This window comes from Platalea leucorodia, assembly GCF_965183815.1.
Source record: "Platalea leucorodia genome assembly, chromosome: 4".
NCBI classification, from domain to species: Eukaryota; Metazoa; Chordata; class Aves; order Pelecaniformes; family Threskiornithidae; genus Platalea; species Platalea leucorodia.
Genome location: NC_138826.1, coordinates 82,320,437 through 82,335,507, shown reverse-complemented (window position 1 = coordinate 82,335,507; position 15,071 = coordinate 82,320,437). Strand labels below are relative to the sequence as shown.

At 37.2% G+C, this 15,071-nt stretch overlaps 1 protein-coding gene across 1 annotated transcript in view; it reads left to right on the top strand.

Moving 5' to 3' along the window:
* The window catches only part of TMTC2 (transmembrane O-mannosyltransferase targeting cadherins 2), a gene marked incomplete at its 5' end in the record, with an annotated part of 259,069 nt that overhangs the window by 172,029 nt on the left and 71,969 nt on the right, over positions 1 to 15,071 (top strand). The window contains 3 exons of the mRNA XM_082308903.1: positions 10,763 to 10,848; positions 11,708 to 11,892; positions 13,617 to 13,695. Coding sequence (XP_082165029.1) covers positions 10,763 to 10,848; positions 11,708 to 11,892; positions 13,617 to 13,695 — 350 coding nt within the window. The remainder of the gene's footprint in view (positions 1 to 10,762; positions 10,849 to 11,707; positions 11,893 to 13,616; positions 13,696 to 15,071) is intronic.

Genomic DNA, 15,071 nt, shown 5'->3' with positions numbered 1-15,071 from the left:
TCTACTAAATTTGTGTAAAAGGAATTTAACTGAAATGCTGGTTGCAATATGTAGGGCGTGAAGTTACCTTACATGTACCTGGGGAAGTAAAGGAAGTGTTTTCAGAGGGAAGTATTTGCTATATAGTATGTGTATATGTATGTATATGCAAAAAAGGATCTCTAAATCTTAACCTTTCTACTACTATCTTCAATGCAATAGGATCCTTTCTTTTCATCTCTCTCTCTCTCTTTTTTTTTTTTTTTTTTTTTTTTTAAAGCTTCATAAAACTGTTAGTTATTCAATAGAAATTGAAAAATCTTGCATCATTATTTTAACTCTCCTTTTCGGTTTTGCAGTCTTGTTCTTTTCCTGTGTTGGATACTTCCATATCCAGCGTGAAAACTAGGTGGTGAATGGAGAGGGCTTTGATATTACAAGACCACAAACGAATCAATTATTTTAAGTCTAAACTCTGAAGAGCTCACTTACAAGTTCATCCCATCCTTGGCATGCACTTCTATGGCAGTCTTTTACAAAAAATACTATAATGGAAAAATGCGTCTTGTATGTGCCTACAAGAGACCAGTTAGATTTGTTGTCTCTGGCTTTTAGTATGTGCTTTTGAAACTTAAACAGTCATTTTGTAGAACTTTATGAAAAACGTACCCTTGCAGTCATTTCTAATTACTGTATTTTGGGCATAATATATCCTAAGTATATTGTAGTCTTACACGCTCTTTATTTTTTCTTAGCGCTTATTCCTCAGTATTTAATACCAATTAATTGGCACATGCAGCCCAGCGTTCGCGCACAGCAATAACAAATCAAAGGGCTATCTGATCGAGGAACAAATTATTAAGGATTAACTCACAATTTTTAATGGGTAACAATCAAAGAGAGAAACTACATAAACAGTAGCATTTGATGATCTCTCCTTCTTTTTCAGGAAACTAAAATGTGAGGTTGGCTTAGCAGTTGGCTGTTAACACATTAAAATATAGAGAATTTAGCACATTAGATAAATGGCTGATTTCAATGCTATAATTTTATTTTCTGACTGTTACACCTTATGGCTCTGAGTTACAGCTGCTTTTGCCATTCAGAACAATTTAAACTGCATTAATTTAGAATACATATTTACATAATTGCCATTTGAAGGCTTCCCTTATTCTGACCATGTCATTTCCCATAGTATTCAAATGTGTCAATTATGTAACCTTAAATAAATTCCTAAACTTTCAGAGATAAGCAGATTTTTTAATTATTATTTTTATTTATTAAAAAAAAGAGGGGAAAAAAAGAAAAACAGAAAGCTCTTGCTAACATTAATATTGGGTTGGTGATTCATCACTACTTTAGATATGGGTTGAAATGGGTTTGTTCTGTTGACATTTTCTTAGGTCCAAATAAGTGAAACTTATGCATAGCTTATACATCAGGATAGCTTATGACTGAGCCTGTCTTGAAGATAAGGTCTGTGGCCTGGAATTTACGAAACCTGAGCTCAGGCTAAGGGCTTGAGTTCTTGTTTGGAAGCTTGTTTTCTGGAACCCTTATGAAAAACTCAGGGAAAATTCCTGGCAACTCTGAAAGCATCTGAGATTTTCATAGCAATTGCAGTGCAGAAAGGACTTCAGTTGTTTTATACTGTAGATGGAGAATGTTATTACAATATGACTTTAATAAGGTAGTTTGTACTTCAAAGATATATAAAGTGGCCTCCTATAAATAACTCCTCTGACATCTTGCGACTGCACTGCAGGTAATTTTTACAAATAAATCTCAAAGCCAACTCCTCAAAGCTATGTAACACTGCTGATTTCAGCTAGATTTCATAGGGTAGTAAATCAGCATAAACTGAGAGCTCTTTCCATGCCTTTTTTTTCTTTTAAACAAATGGAGAAATCCATGTATTTTAATACTGTGAAGTACCAAGGACAGAGCTGTAGAAAAATGGTAGTTTGTTCTTCCCAACTAGGCAATGTTCAATAGATTAAAAACAAACTATTTTTAGTTTATTTTGGCTTTTCAGTCTTTGTTGCCTTATGATTGTTACCTAAAGCTCATGGGGCTTTTTGTATTGTTTCAAATTGCTTCTAATTAATGCCTAAAGTAAAATTGCTTATCAGTCAGAAGACAGTTTTGCATACGTTATTTCACTTGTATTTAGGCCTAGCTGTCCTTAGAGTATTCTTTTATCATCCGTATTAGTAATCTGTATTACCTTGAGTTTCTCAGCTGATCTTAAGGATGTTTGCAATCTCACATAAATATTGAATATTCCTTTAAAATGGTACTAATTACTTTAAGTGTTGTATTTTTTGAGCATACAATGCCCTATAAAGGATAAATTTCTACTAAACAGCTATCCCCTTGCTTCTCTCACAAAATATCTCAGTTTGCCTTTAGTGATATAGGGCTATGTGTACAAGTTCGTTATTCAGATAATTTAATTTCTTTGAATAAGTTCAAAGTATGAATTTCTATAAACTTTACTTTGGCAAACTTAGGGTATTATGTCAATGAATGTCAATTTTTTAGATTTCTGTTAGGTAAAGTCTTCAATAGTAGCTGAAATTTTAATTCTGTAAAGTCTGGGATTGCACAAGTGTGTTATATGCACAGTTTAGCTCCACATCCTTGGGTAAAGATCAATATGAGCAAAGTTCTTCCTTGTCTGTTGTTGTTAGCGTATGTGACGTGAAACTGTGTTCCTTCTGCTTCTGCCTTTTAAGGGTGCTGGCATAAAAATCTCCTTTGCTGAGCTATCAGAGACGAAAAGCACTAAAAGCAGGCTAACCTACTAACCCATGTTGAACTGTGTATGAACCTGCCCCAGACAAAATTGCTGCACCACTTCACCTAGTAGGAAATGAGTCAAGGTTATGGTTCCTCTTCCTTGATAGCCCACAAGTTTTTATAAGGCAGGATGTCGAGTTAAAAAGCAAAGAGGTTGTGTCATCTGCTGTCTGTTTAGGTACTTGATTATTTTTTTCTCAGCTGTGAATGCAAACTTGTTACAAACCTGTTTGGAATTAATCTCTGCTTTGCCAGCTAGTCCTTCTTCTGTCAAAGACAGGGGCTGAAATTTGTGTCTTACTGTAACCAAAGGTGTCTTGATAAAGTCTTGCTGTATTGTGAGACCAGCTCGTGAGGTAGCACCCAAAGGTCACTTTGGTGACCGGTGGTGTCCTGCAAGTGCAGAACTCTCCTCCAGGACTCTTTGTAGGGCCTGTGTGAAGTAGATATTTTTGTTAGATTGGAGCTGAAACACATTCAGTAACCTAGCTGTTCAATTACATGCCTCAATATTTGAAACTGTGGTGGTTCATAGTCCTTACATAAACTTTGTCTATTTTATAAAATTAGGAAAATAATTGTTGGACTCTGGGTGACTTTGCTATTCAGTTTCGTAAAAGGTCCCTCTTGTAAGACGTTCTCTCCAGCTCTCAACCTATGTTGCCTGCTGGGGCACGTGAATAGATGTCCTGTTTGAGGCCTGCTGGTACAGCAGACCACTGCCCAGTGGCCAGAGGAGGGAAAAAGACAGGAGCAATGCTACTCCTCATCCCTATGGTAGCCCTCCCTCCATCAAGGAAACAGGGGTTGTGAGAGTTGATGCAGTGCTTACATGGTAGTAATCCCAACCAAACTGCCCCAGTAACAGAGAAAAGAACAGGACTATATTTGCCAACCAATTTGCTTGCATTTGGAAAGCTCTTCCCTAGAACTGGGAGAACAGGACAGAGTTTTGACTGTGCTATCTGAAAGCCTAGAGGTTGTTTTGGGGGCGATTGTTTTGTTTTGATTTTTTTTTTTTTTTTTTTTACTAATGGGGTTATGGATGACTGTGCTTAGTGAGTTCTGCAAAGGGAATGGTCATTCTGTCTTAATGCCTACTGGGTACGTGTGGGTTCTTATCGATTAAAAAAGTAGGATTTATGTTCCATTTACATATTTGCTAACAGGATGTTATTGGAAAACATTAAACATGTTCCCTGTTTGTACTGTTCCTTAATGATTGGCTTTCTTGTTAATGAAACCTAGTTGTAGACTCTTACAAAAGGTTAGCACTCACTTGGTTGAGTAGTTAAGTGGCTTAATTACTTAAAAAAAACAAAACAAAAAAGCCTTATTAAAGACCAGACTTAATGGTTTTATGTATGGGGCTGCTGTAGCATCCATACCTGTCTTTCTACCCACTAGTTTTGCAAACGACAATGAAGTTGCCTTAGGCACAGCACATCCTCCATTGCTGCATGGCTGGAGACACATCTGTATGGAGAATAAAAGAGGCTTTTCTTCCATTTCTTTCTTTGTTTGCCAGTGTAGCGTCTAGGTAAATAATAGCTCTTTGTAGATAATCCCACCGGAAATCAATGAGATGAATGTAGCTTGAGGCATGGATGAAGTGCAGTCATGGCAAAATAATAGCTAACAGGCCCTGTATTAGCTGTTATCAACCGGTAAACAAAATTGATTAAACTATTTCAATATTCTACCTGGCCTGAAAATTTTATAAATATTTTACTAACATACGTGCTTACCTTGAAGACAGTTACAGTTCCTGTGTAATGTACTTGGTCTATTTATGCCAGCTTTAGTCACTGAGGAGTTTGCTTTGTAAGTAGACCAGCTGGCTTTAATAGGAGAACAACAGGAAGAAATTAATACGTAACTTGAGAAAAATGGTAGACTGTCTACTGCCTGTTTATATTTTGTGACTGCTTTCCAGTCCCCGAAAACAGTTTTGTGCCATTAGTATTCAGTGACTTTAGGTCAAAACCAAGGCAGAGAAGGAAGACAGGAAGATTTTTCAAGTTGTTGGTCTAGCAAGATAGGTAAAAGCAGCTTAAAGAATTCAGGATGGTTGCAAAGAACTCATTTGGGGGAAATGTTTTCCTGCACGTATCCAAATGAGCAATTCTATCTATAGAAGTGATGTGCGTCATTTCTAGATAGCCAGGACTTGCTTCTCACTTTTTTCTTCTTTTTATTTTTCTTCCTGTCAGACAAACAGGATTCTGAGACGCTTGCTAAGTCACTGGGTGAAGTCTGCTACTCTTGCAAGTAGTCAGCGCATATCCTCCATTTCATAAATGATTCACACTCCACTTAAAATTAGCTAGAAGCAATGCTGGCAAAAAAAATCCTGTTGTAAAGTTGTTTCAGAATCTTGCTGCTGTGATGGTTAGAACTTGTCTCCTAATTAATCCCAAATTAATTCATGGAAAATTTATAACCATTTACTTTGTGTCCTATGGTTTAAGTAGCTTTTTCTTTTCCAAGTAATTTCATCCTCATGTGTTTATAGAGAAAAACTATTCTTCCACAGTACTTGTCTTACTAGGCTAAAGGAGCTACTGACTTCCTCCCCACCCTCCCTCCATCTGATAGACTTCACATTTTCCCAGTTATGTCAGTAAACTTTCTTTGAACGGAAGTTGCGTGTTTCAATTAACATTTTAATTTATCTGTCTTACAACTGGATGGTGGACTCGGGAGGAAAAAAGAGTTTTGGAACTGCAAACTTGAAGCAACTGGTCCTGTGTGTTGTTTTTTTGAGGGCATTTTGGGGTTTTGCTTTTTTATTTATTTAGCTTGGTACTAGCAACTCTAGAAAGTTCATTAAAAAGTGCCAGAAGACTTTAAGATCTTCATCCAGGTTTATCACTTGAGCTTACTCTTCTGTATGAAGCATCCTCATTTCAAGGACATGCTTTCCTTTGTTTGTCCTTGCCTAAGGAAGAAAGAAGGCTTTGTGTCTCTCTAACTGCAGAAGATAGGTACGTACTCAATGCATGCCAATTGCTCTGCTCCACCACTGGCTTAATTTCAATGCTTTGCACTGTATCACTGCTTTCATATTTTTTCTGTCTGCTCCTTTTCCCCTCTGCCAGCAATCTCCAAAGAGCAGTTATCATTTTGAAGTGTAAACAAGGAAGGGGAAAGGCATGTCAAGAACAGATCCACTCCTGGCTATAGGAAGAACTTCCTTATGTAGCCATCTGCCCTGACCGCTGGGAGGGGTGAGCTACTGGAGACCAAGCAGTGCCTGCAATGTGTGAACTCCAGCTGAGGGACATTCTTCCTCTGCATCTAGAAAATGGTCATTCAGAGCAAACATTTTCTTTTATCTGCATTTACTATAGACAAAGGAAGTGGCAATGTGAGCTGAAAATCAGCTGTCGTCTTTAAAAGGAGATGGAGTAGAACTATATATTTGTTGAGCTTTACACATGCACCCTGAATTTTTTAGAGATGTCTTCAATCTAACAAAGCATAGTAATGAGCATGACGAACAAACTTGACATTGTTTGATTGTTCAATTAGATAAATGTACTAGCCAAATTGGAAAGTTTTGCCTAACCTTTTAGTCTTCCCCCCCCCCCCCCCCCCCGATGGAAATATGCATGCACCAAACCTTTTTTAGAGTTTGCCAATTTTTACAGACTCGCCATTAATCCATTATCACTCCTTTCTAGGTGAGTGGAAAGGAACTAATTTTTATCTAAAAGTTTTGAGAGCCAGTAGACGAGGAAGTACAGACTCCATCTGCCATTGCCAGTTTCTGACTTCAACCCTAGCAATCAGCTGGAGGGAAATGGGTTGTCTAAGGAAGGAAGGAAGGAGTTTGGATTATCAAGATAGGGCTGAACAAACAGATCCCAAGAACTTCAGGGAGGTCACGGACTTTCATTGTTACTGCCTATGGGTTTCACTTCATCTGCTCTGTCCATGTCTCTATGCTCTAGCTAGTCAGCTCATTCCTTGCAAGCTTAGCTGACTATGGTAATTATGCAGCTATTAGTTCCCAGCTTATGACACCACAACTTCTTTCTGTACAACCATAATCAGTTTGCTTGAAGGACATTTTGCAATTCTCTAGTTGAATTGGCATAAAAAAGTTTTATTTCAAATTTTGCCCTTCATGTATCTTTATGAAGACACTTTAGTTTTATTTTTAGTGATTTAAAAGTAATTTTCAGTATCTTTGATGAAAATTCTATAGCTGGAAGATAGTAAATGCTAAAGCACGTGAAAATAAGACATGACAGGCATGTCAAACTTTCCTCTTGTGGCTTTGGCCTCTGTTCTGAAGTGAGAGAGACTCCAAAGTCAACTCCAATGAAAAAGGAAACATTTCTGTGGCAAAATAATCCACACTTCGCCTATTTCTGAAGGAGAAGGAAAGAATATAATCAAACTTCCAGTTGAAGCTTGTTTTGAAGAGTTGTTAATATAACTTAACAGACTGCAAAGGTAATTGTGTTCAACCTCTCAGCTTCTTTGGAAAGAACTTCAAGTGCTGAACAGACCCTTTAGGTAGTATTTGCTCTAATGACTTCTTTGCAGCCATGTAGTGAAGGACACACTCCCTTCAGATACTTCTCACTTGAGCTCATCACTTTGCTTTATGTTCATCTTGACAATAGTGAGCAATTTTCAAGGCCAGCTGCTTTCAGAGGCAATGCCAGGACTTGCTGCCTGAAGTCAGCATTGCTGGAGCGGCCGGCAGAGAGCTTTGAGAACAAGATCCCTGCTCTGCTCCCAGACCCCTTCCCTTGGGCTGCTGTTCCTTCTCTGGCCCTGCTGTCTCTGCTGACCGAGTCCACTGATTTAGCAATGTGGTAGCAAGGCTGTACTGTGCTGGTCCTCAGAACCTCAGGTCTGCCTCTCAGATGTAATGCCTAGCTGAAAATCAGCATGTCTTTTGTCTCGGAAATGGCTTAGATGCTATGAAATGCAGCAATGGAAAGGAGAATATAGGACCTGAGGATTTAGATTTTCTTTAACTGATTTTGAAATAAACAGGAGTGTGCCATTTGATCCTGGGGGCTTATGTTGTCATTTGCTCAAAAGATAAATATTTATAAGAAGGTGGTGGTGTTTTACTTGTAGAAACTGGAGACAGAAGCAAATATTGAACTATTGCTCATTTATATTCCTTCTGTGTGGTGAATGAGACAGTAGACCTGTGGAAGTAATAGTGAGCAATAATGGAGTTAGAGACCAGGTTTATAATACATGCTCTAAAAAGAGAAGTAAGACATTTCACAAGCAGTATTAATTTTGGCAGTAGCTAAATTTGAAGGGTTTGGGTTTACTTTTAGTTGCATTTTGCGAGGAATTAGATAGAGATTGGAGAGCGTATTTATATGCCTGCATTTTGTTTGAGCTTAAAGCTAGAGAGGATCTGATTTTTTCTTCTTGGAAGTGAAATATATCTGCTCTTTAAACTCTTGTAATATTCACTGTAAATTCAGGAATGCTTTGCCAGTTTAATGCAACATTCATCATCTTAACTTTTTATCTATTTAAATAACTATTTATCCCTTCATAGGTGAACATCCAAGCCAGTTATCTCTCAGAAGCATACCCCTCTAAGTGTTAATTTTATTCAACTAAAAATATTATTTTTTAATTTTCCTTTAAGCCTTTTCCTGACTTTGTTTAATCTGAAAGTAGAACTAGAGACTCATAAATCTAGTCATTTTTGTACTGTCAGAAGCCACAGGGAAAACCAGCTATCAATCATGAACAATTTCACATGGAGAAGAGGCAGTTTTATGCCTTGTCAAGGTTTTTTAGATTATATCCTTTTTTTTTCTTCTTTTTCTTCTACCAAACCTCATAACAAATAGCAATAGAACACTAATTATTTGCTGGAATTCAGCACTCAATCTTGCATCTGAGCAGCTTGTTTATATATGTAAAAAAGAGAAGGAGAGAGAACTTCTGTTAATGGAACAACTTTAAAAAGAAATAAAAGTCTTCTGGAAGAGGAGTAGAAAAAAAAAAAACACCTTAAAGTATCAAGTAATTAATTAGGAGTGCCAGTACCTAGAGCATGTAATGAGCACAGAAGATGAATTTGGTAATAATTATAAATAAAAGTTCCTTTAAACCAAAAAAGCATAAATGTTATACACTTACCAAAGTAATTTATTTTGTACAAGTTGACCTATTACTGTATTACTTCTCTTAATATGCAAAATTATTTATTCCAGAACTAAAATAAGAATGGACTGTCTTTGATAAAGTTGTCCCAAAATTGTGTGTAAGAATGTTTTTGATTTTTTAAAAAGTAAGAAGCAGCTTAAATGTCAGTACATGCAACTCATTTATTTTTATGTTAATTCTACTGCTATCAATAGAAAACTGGATCAAAATTTATTATTATTATTATTATTATTATTATCCTTGGAATAATTGCAATCTATAAAAATTTTTAGAGGTAACAAAATTCTGGTTCTGGAGAATTTAGAAAATGTTACTATTATCCTGACAATCATACCTCTTGCCACCTACAAGACACTTGACAGTAGTTATAAACCTTGGTGCCATGCCAAAAAGTATCCTGAATGTTATTCCCTCATTGCTCATATTACTGCAAGTACCAACTAGATGTAAGTTCTGTTAATATTAAAAGTTATTTACTACCTAATCCAAAGTTAGTTCAGAGACAGTTTCAAAAATGAGGCCACGTGGTACTGATAGATTAAAAAAAAGAGAAATATAGAAAAAAAATATATTCCTCCATTCTGTTAAATCATAACCTGATGATAGGAAGCAAACAATGTAGATAGTGGTTACTTCCTTAGCTAACTGCTCTTTTCTTCTCCCAAAGTCTACTGGTTTAATCCAAAAGGTTTTCCTGAGATTTTGGAGAGGAAAAAAAAATCTTCTCTCATTAGAGACTGGAGATGGAAAAAGTCCAAACTCTTTAGAGTTTGAAAAGCTATCAGCAGATAAAAGCATAGAGGAAGAAGAGAAAATTGCTGTAGGTTAGGGAAACTACAAATAGATATGATAACCCTCCCAGCTAAAAGAAACAGCTACATTTATTTTTTTCCTGGATACTTTGAGGTATATGAGGAGGGACATCTACCCCTGGCTAATAAGGTCTGAGTCTGCGCTCTGAAATGACTAATTTTTAAGGATTTTTAAATCTTTGTTATTTTAATATATTTTCATATGCTTTTTTCAGTCTTCTAAAACTTTGGGAACGCTGTAATCCTTGGAGCCTTCATTTAATTGTGAATGCATATCAATGATGTCCAGACCACTTGTTTCTCTAGAAATTGTGTAAATTGTAATTCACAAGAATGCTTGTCTTAACAGCTTTAATTGAAGCCTATGAGTTATGAAACTGAGAACTGGAAGTATTCGGTATCATTTTTGATATCTCTTCAGTTATTAAATTTTTTTGGAGCAGAAGACAGGAAAAAATTGAACTGATGTAGGGTGCAGTGAATAATCTAGTGAAATTGCTGAACGAGGGGACTGGTTAAGGTAATATATGTGAAGTGTTAGGTGGTTAACTTCATTGTGCATTTGAAAAAGATCTGCTTATTTCAGGTCAAGAAAAGATGACAGGCTAAGCATGAATGACTGACTGAGTTACAAATAGTTCTACCATACTCCATCCGCTTTGAAAAGTCTTACAGTCTACCATTCTCTTAACTGAGTAAATAAGTCTCCTGGTTTCCAAGAAAGCCAAAACTATTGGATTTAACATCTGCTTTGTTACAGCCATATGGATGCACCTGATGTCTATGAATTCATCCTGTTTTCCCACAAAGCAATTTTCCCACTGAATTGTTAGTAACATGCAGAGTTCTATCTTGGAAATACCAATCAGCATATTTTTCTTTGTTACCTTAATTTTGTTTTCAATATTTATTTTGAAGTTACTCTTAGCAGTAACCTCCCTCTCTCTTTTCTTTTTCTTTTTTTTTTTTTTTTTTTTTTTTTTCTTTTTTTTATCCTTATGCAGAGGATTACTACTTCAGGAAAACAGCAGGTTTTCGGAGGCGTTGCATTACTATAAGCTGGCAATTGGTAGCAGACCCACACTAGCTTGTAAGTATTTAAACTATACAAGCTTGCATAATATCAACTATTGTTTTTTAAGGAAATCTTCCTACTCTTTAATAACACTTTCTTTTTTTTTCAGAAATTTTTCATTCAGAAAGCAAAAGGTGAAATTGTGCACTTTTCATTTGAAAGTGTTCATTAGTCAACAGCTACATTTAATGATGTGGTGCAGGGAAGAAACAGATAATGAGTTAACCCTGGGCAGTACTGCTAGAACCTAAAATGCTTCTGATCTGAGGTGGTGAGCCATAGATGCTACTGCCCAAATTTGCAGGCTCCTGTTTTCTGTTTCTTTCCCTGATTTTTATGGTATGTGGTATGAGTGAATGCTACAAATTTTTTTGAAGTCCTTTCATTTTTTGTTTCTTGCCTGGGGGAAATGGGAAATAATCCATAGGATGTTGCCAGTGATTGGTTCCAAAATTAAGTGGGTGCTTTTTAAGATTGCTGACTTTTTTGTAGCTTAAGTGTTAAATCTTCTATATATGTATACATACACATACATGTATATATGTATAAATATATGTATGTGTTTTTGTAACATTTCAAACAATGACGCTATATGCTTGATACAGTCCTAATAAGAGGAACAAAATGGAACACCCTGCCTAACCAGTGTTCCCTTCCCTCCTTCCTCAATCTTTATAGCCACTTTCTTCTTTCCTTGTCTCTGAACTTTTACCTCATATATGTTCCTCTTTACGCCAGTGATTGATCTATATTATACAAAAGCCAAATTAGATAGCCATGGGATCTCTTTCAGATATTACTTTGAAGTAAAACAAAGATTAGATAAAACATAATGGAACCCCATTAAAAGATAACATTTTTTTCCTCTTCACAGCTGCCTATTTAAATACTGGTATCATCCTGATGAACCAAGGGAAGACAGAGGAAGCCAGGAGGACTTTCCTGAAGTGTTCAGAGATCCCTGATGAAAATTTGAAAGATCCTCATGCTCATAAAAGCTCTGTTACTAGCTGTCTTTATAACTTAGGAAAACTTTTTCATGAACAAGGACACTATGAGGTAAGACTCCAGTTTTGTCTACAATATCATGATAAAACCTTCATACATAAATAATACCTATTGCTTCCATCCAGACCTTCAAAATACAGCACAGGCACGATTTGATCGAATTTCACCAAATCAAGATTAGTGTTCTCTACAGAGAATATTTATTCTTTACAGCCACAGGTGTGACGATGTTAATTAGCAGTGTGATGTTTTGATGTCAGAGTCAACATGTATCAGATGTGACCATTGCTAATGTTAATTCATTCTTTCTGGCTTTGTCCCCATGGCTGGTATGCAAAGGATATAGCCTGATTACAGACCAGCCGACTTAAAATGTACTGGCTTTTTAATTCAAAATAGAGTAAGTCCATCTTTAATTGAAAAAATGCAATTATGGTTGCTTTTGAGTCTCCAAAAATAAGACCTAGTTGGAACAATTCAAAACTTCAGTGATTAAAAACATCCCATTATGCGATATTTTCAGATAACTTGACCTAAGTGCTGAAATAGGTTGGATATTTTTAATGTAACCATGCGTTGCACCCAATCATCCCATCTCATTTACGTGTGCAAATGTGACTGTTGTGATTCTTCTCTACTCTCCTTGATGAAATTACTAAAACTGGACATTCGCTTGCGTTTTGACCTTTAGCAGTATTTGAAAGAAAGTCATTCTGTCTTTGCGTTGCCAGGCATACTTCAGAACAGGAGTTATGCGTGGTTTTGATCCATATAACTCTTCCGGACCGCGACAGTTACCTCAGCTGTTTAAGATTAGGCATGCACAAGCTCTATGGATTCTCTGTCATGTGTCTGCTGAATCCAGCTCTTTCAGGTGGCAGTTACTAATTGGTTAAAACACGCAGACAGCTAATACATCCATAAAGATAAGAGAAAAAAGCAGCATGTTGTCTGCACGGCTGATAGAATGTAGAGTTGGAGTGCAATGCCTGGGAGGTGCAAGGGATTTTAAGAATATAAACCATCAGATTTCTGCCTGGTGATCATTGCAGTCTGACCCAAGCTTGATTTGATCATATACTTAAACTTTTTCAAGCATATTTCAGCCTTCACAAGCTGTGACTATTTGATGGGATGATGTAGAAAATGATGCAGAGCTAACAGACTGACCAGTAAGCATCCTAAGTGCTCAATGAATCATAAATGCGTGATCAAGTAATTCAAGGCACAGCACATTTGCGAAGGGAATCCAATTTTGGCATTCTTGACGCTGTGGTCCATCTCATTCTTTCTGTGGATCACACTTCAGTCGTGAGGATTATGTTGTGTTATTACTTGGCAGTAGAAAAGGATTTCTTTATTTTTAGGTCACTTACTGTAGCTTAATCATCAGAAAGTCCTTTGTCTGCAGTTTGATATTATTCCATATTCTCTGACAGCCTATAGAATTATATATATGCATATAAACTCATGAGTCATTGAGGGGATTAAAAAAATGTTGCCTTTTATTTCCACCTGGGAAATTGGAAGTAACTGGAAATTGCAATATTGGAACTAATTTGATCTCTTGTCAATAAGCTTCACTGAATTCAGTAAAACTTTTGTAAATGAGAAATGTGAACTTTCTGTGATATTTATGACGCCAATGTGTTTTCTGTCTCTCTGCACTTTTCATTTAGGGAAGGAAGATAGTTTGGCTTTACTTTATATGTGAAAGACTGCTTTTGAAATTGGTGCTTTACTAATGATTTGTCCGCTTGTGTGTCTCTTTTCAGGATGCCCTTATGGTTTACAAAGAAGCAATACAGAAAATGCCAAGACAGTTTGCACCACAGAGCTTATACAACATGATGGGTAAGTGCATTGTTAGTGCTTCAGAAAGACACTTGAGGAGTCAGGCAAGGTGAAACAAAAGAGCTTAGCCAGGCAACTGGTGCTCAAATGAATTAGCTAATAAAAACAAAAATAATTGCCTTCAGTAGATGCGAGCCAAACGAGGTTCTGAGCTTAAATGCCAGCAATTGCAATGCTGGATAAGGCACAATAAATCATGAGACTGATAGATACTGGATATCTTTAAGAGTGTCCATGCAGCACTTTACATTTAGAATGCATGGATTAGTGTTTTTCTCTGCCTCCAGAATCTCTCATCCAGTATCTTGGAGACCTCATGTGCAATTTATACGTTTTTTTTAATCTCCCATTTAGTCATCTTTGAAACTGAGAAGAAACTGAGAAGAAATTGTATTTACTTCATAGAAAATGGAGTGAGATTGATTATAATGCAAAGAATAATAAGAAGGGCTTCTACAGGTATGGCAACCAGAAAAGAAAGGTTAAAGAAAGCATACCCCCTCTGATGAGCAAAACTGGCAAGCTGGTAACAACAGAGGAGGAGAAGGCTGAGGTACTCAGCAACTTTTTTGCTTCAGTCTTCACTGGCAACCTTTCTCCTCACACCTCCCGAGTCAATGGACCATATGACGGGGATCAGGGGTGCAAAGTTCCTCCCACTGTAAGTGAAGATCATGTTTGAGACCACCTGAGGAACCTGAACATACATAAGTCTATGGGTCCTGATAAGATGCATCCCAGAGTCCTGAGAGAATTGGCTGATGTAGTTGCCAAGCCACTCTCTATGATATTCAAAAAGTCATGGCAGTCAGGTGAAGCCCCTGGGGACTGGAAAAAGGGAAACATTGCACCCATTTTCAAAAAGGGTAGAAAGGAGGACCCTGGGAACTACCAACCTGTCAGCCTCACCTCTGTGCCTGGGAAGATCATGGAACAGATCCTCCTAGAAGCTATGCTAAGGCACATGGAGGACAGGGAGGTGATTTGAGACAGCCAGCATGGCTTCACCAAGGGCAAGTCCTGCCTGACCAACCTGGTGGCCTTCTATGATGGAGTAACTGCATCAGTGGACAAGGGAAGAGCTATGGATGTCATCTATCTGGACTTCTGTAAGGCCTTTGACACGGTCCCCCACAATATCCTCCTCTCTAAATTGGAAGGATATGGATTTGATGGGCAGACTGTTCGGTGGATAGCTAACTGTCTGGATGGTCGCATCCAGAGGGTAGTGGTCAATGGCTTGATGTCCAGATGGAGAACAGTGACGAGAGGTGTCCCTCAGGAGTCCATACTGGGGCCAGTACTGTTTCGTATCTTCATCAATGACATAGCGGGATTGAGTGCACCCTCAGTAAGTTTGCAGATGACACCAAGCT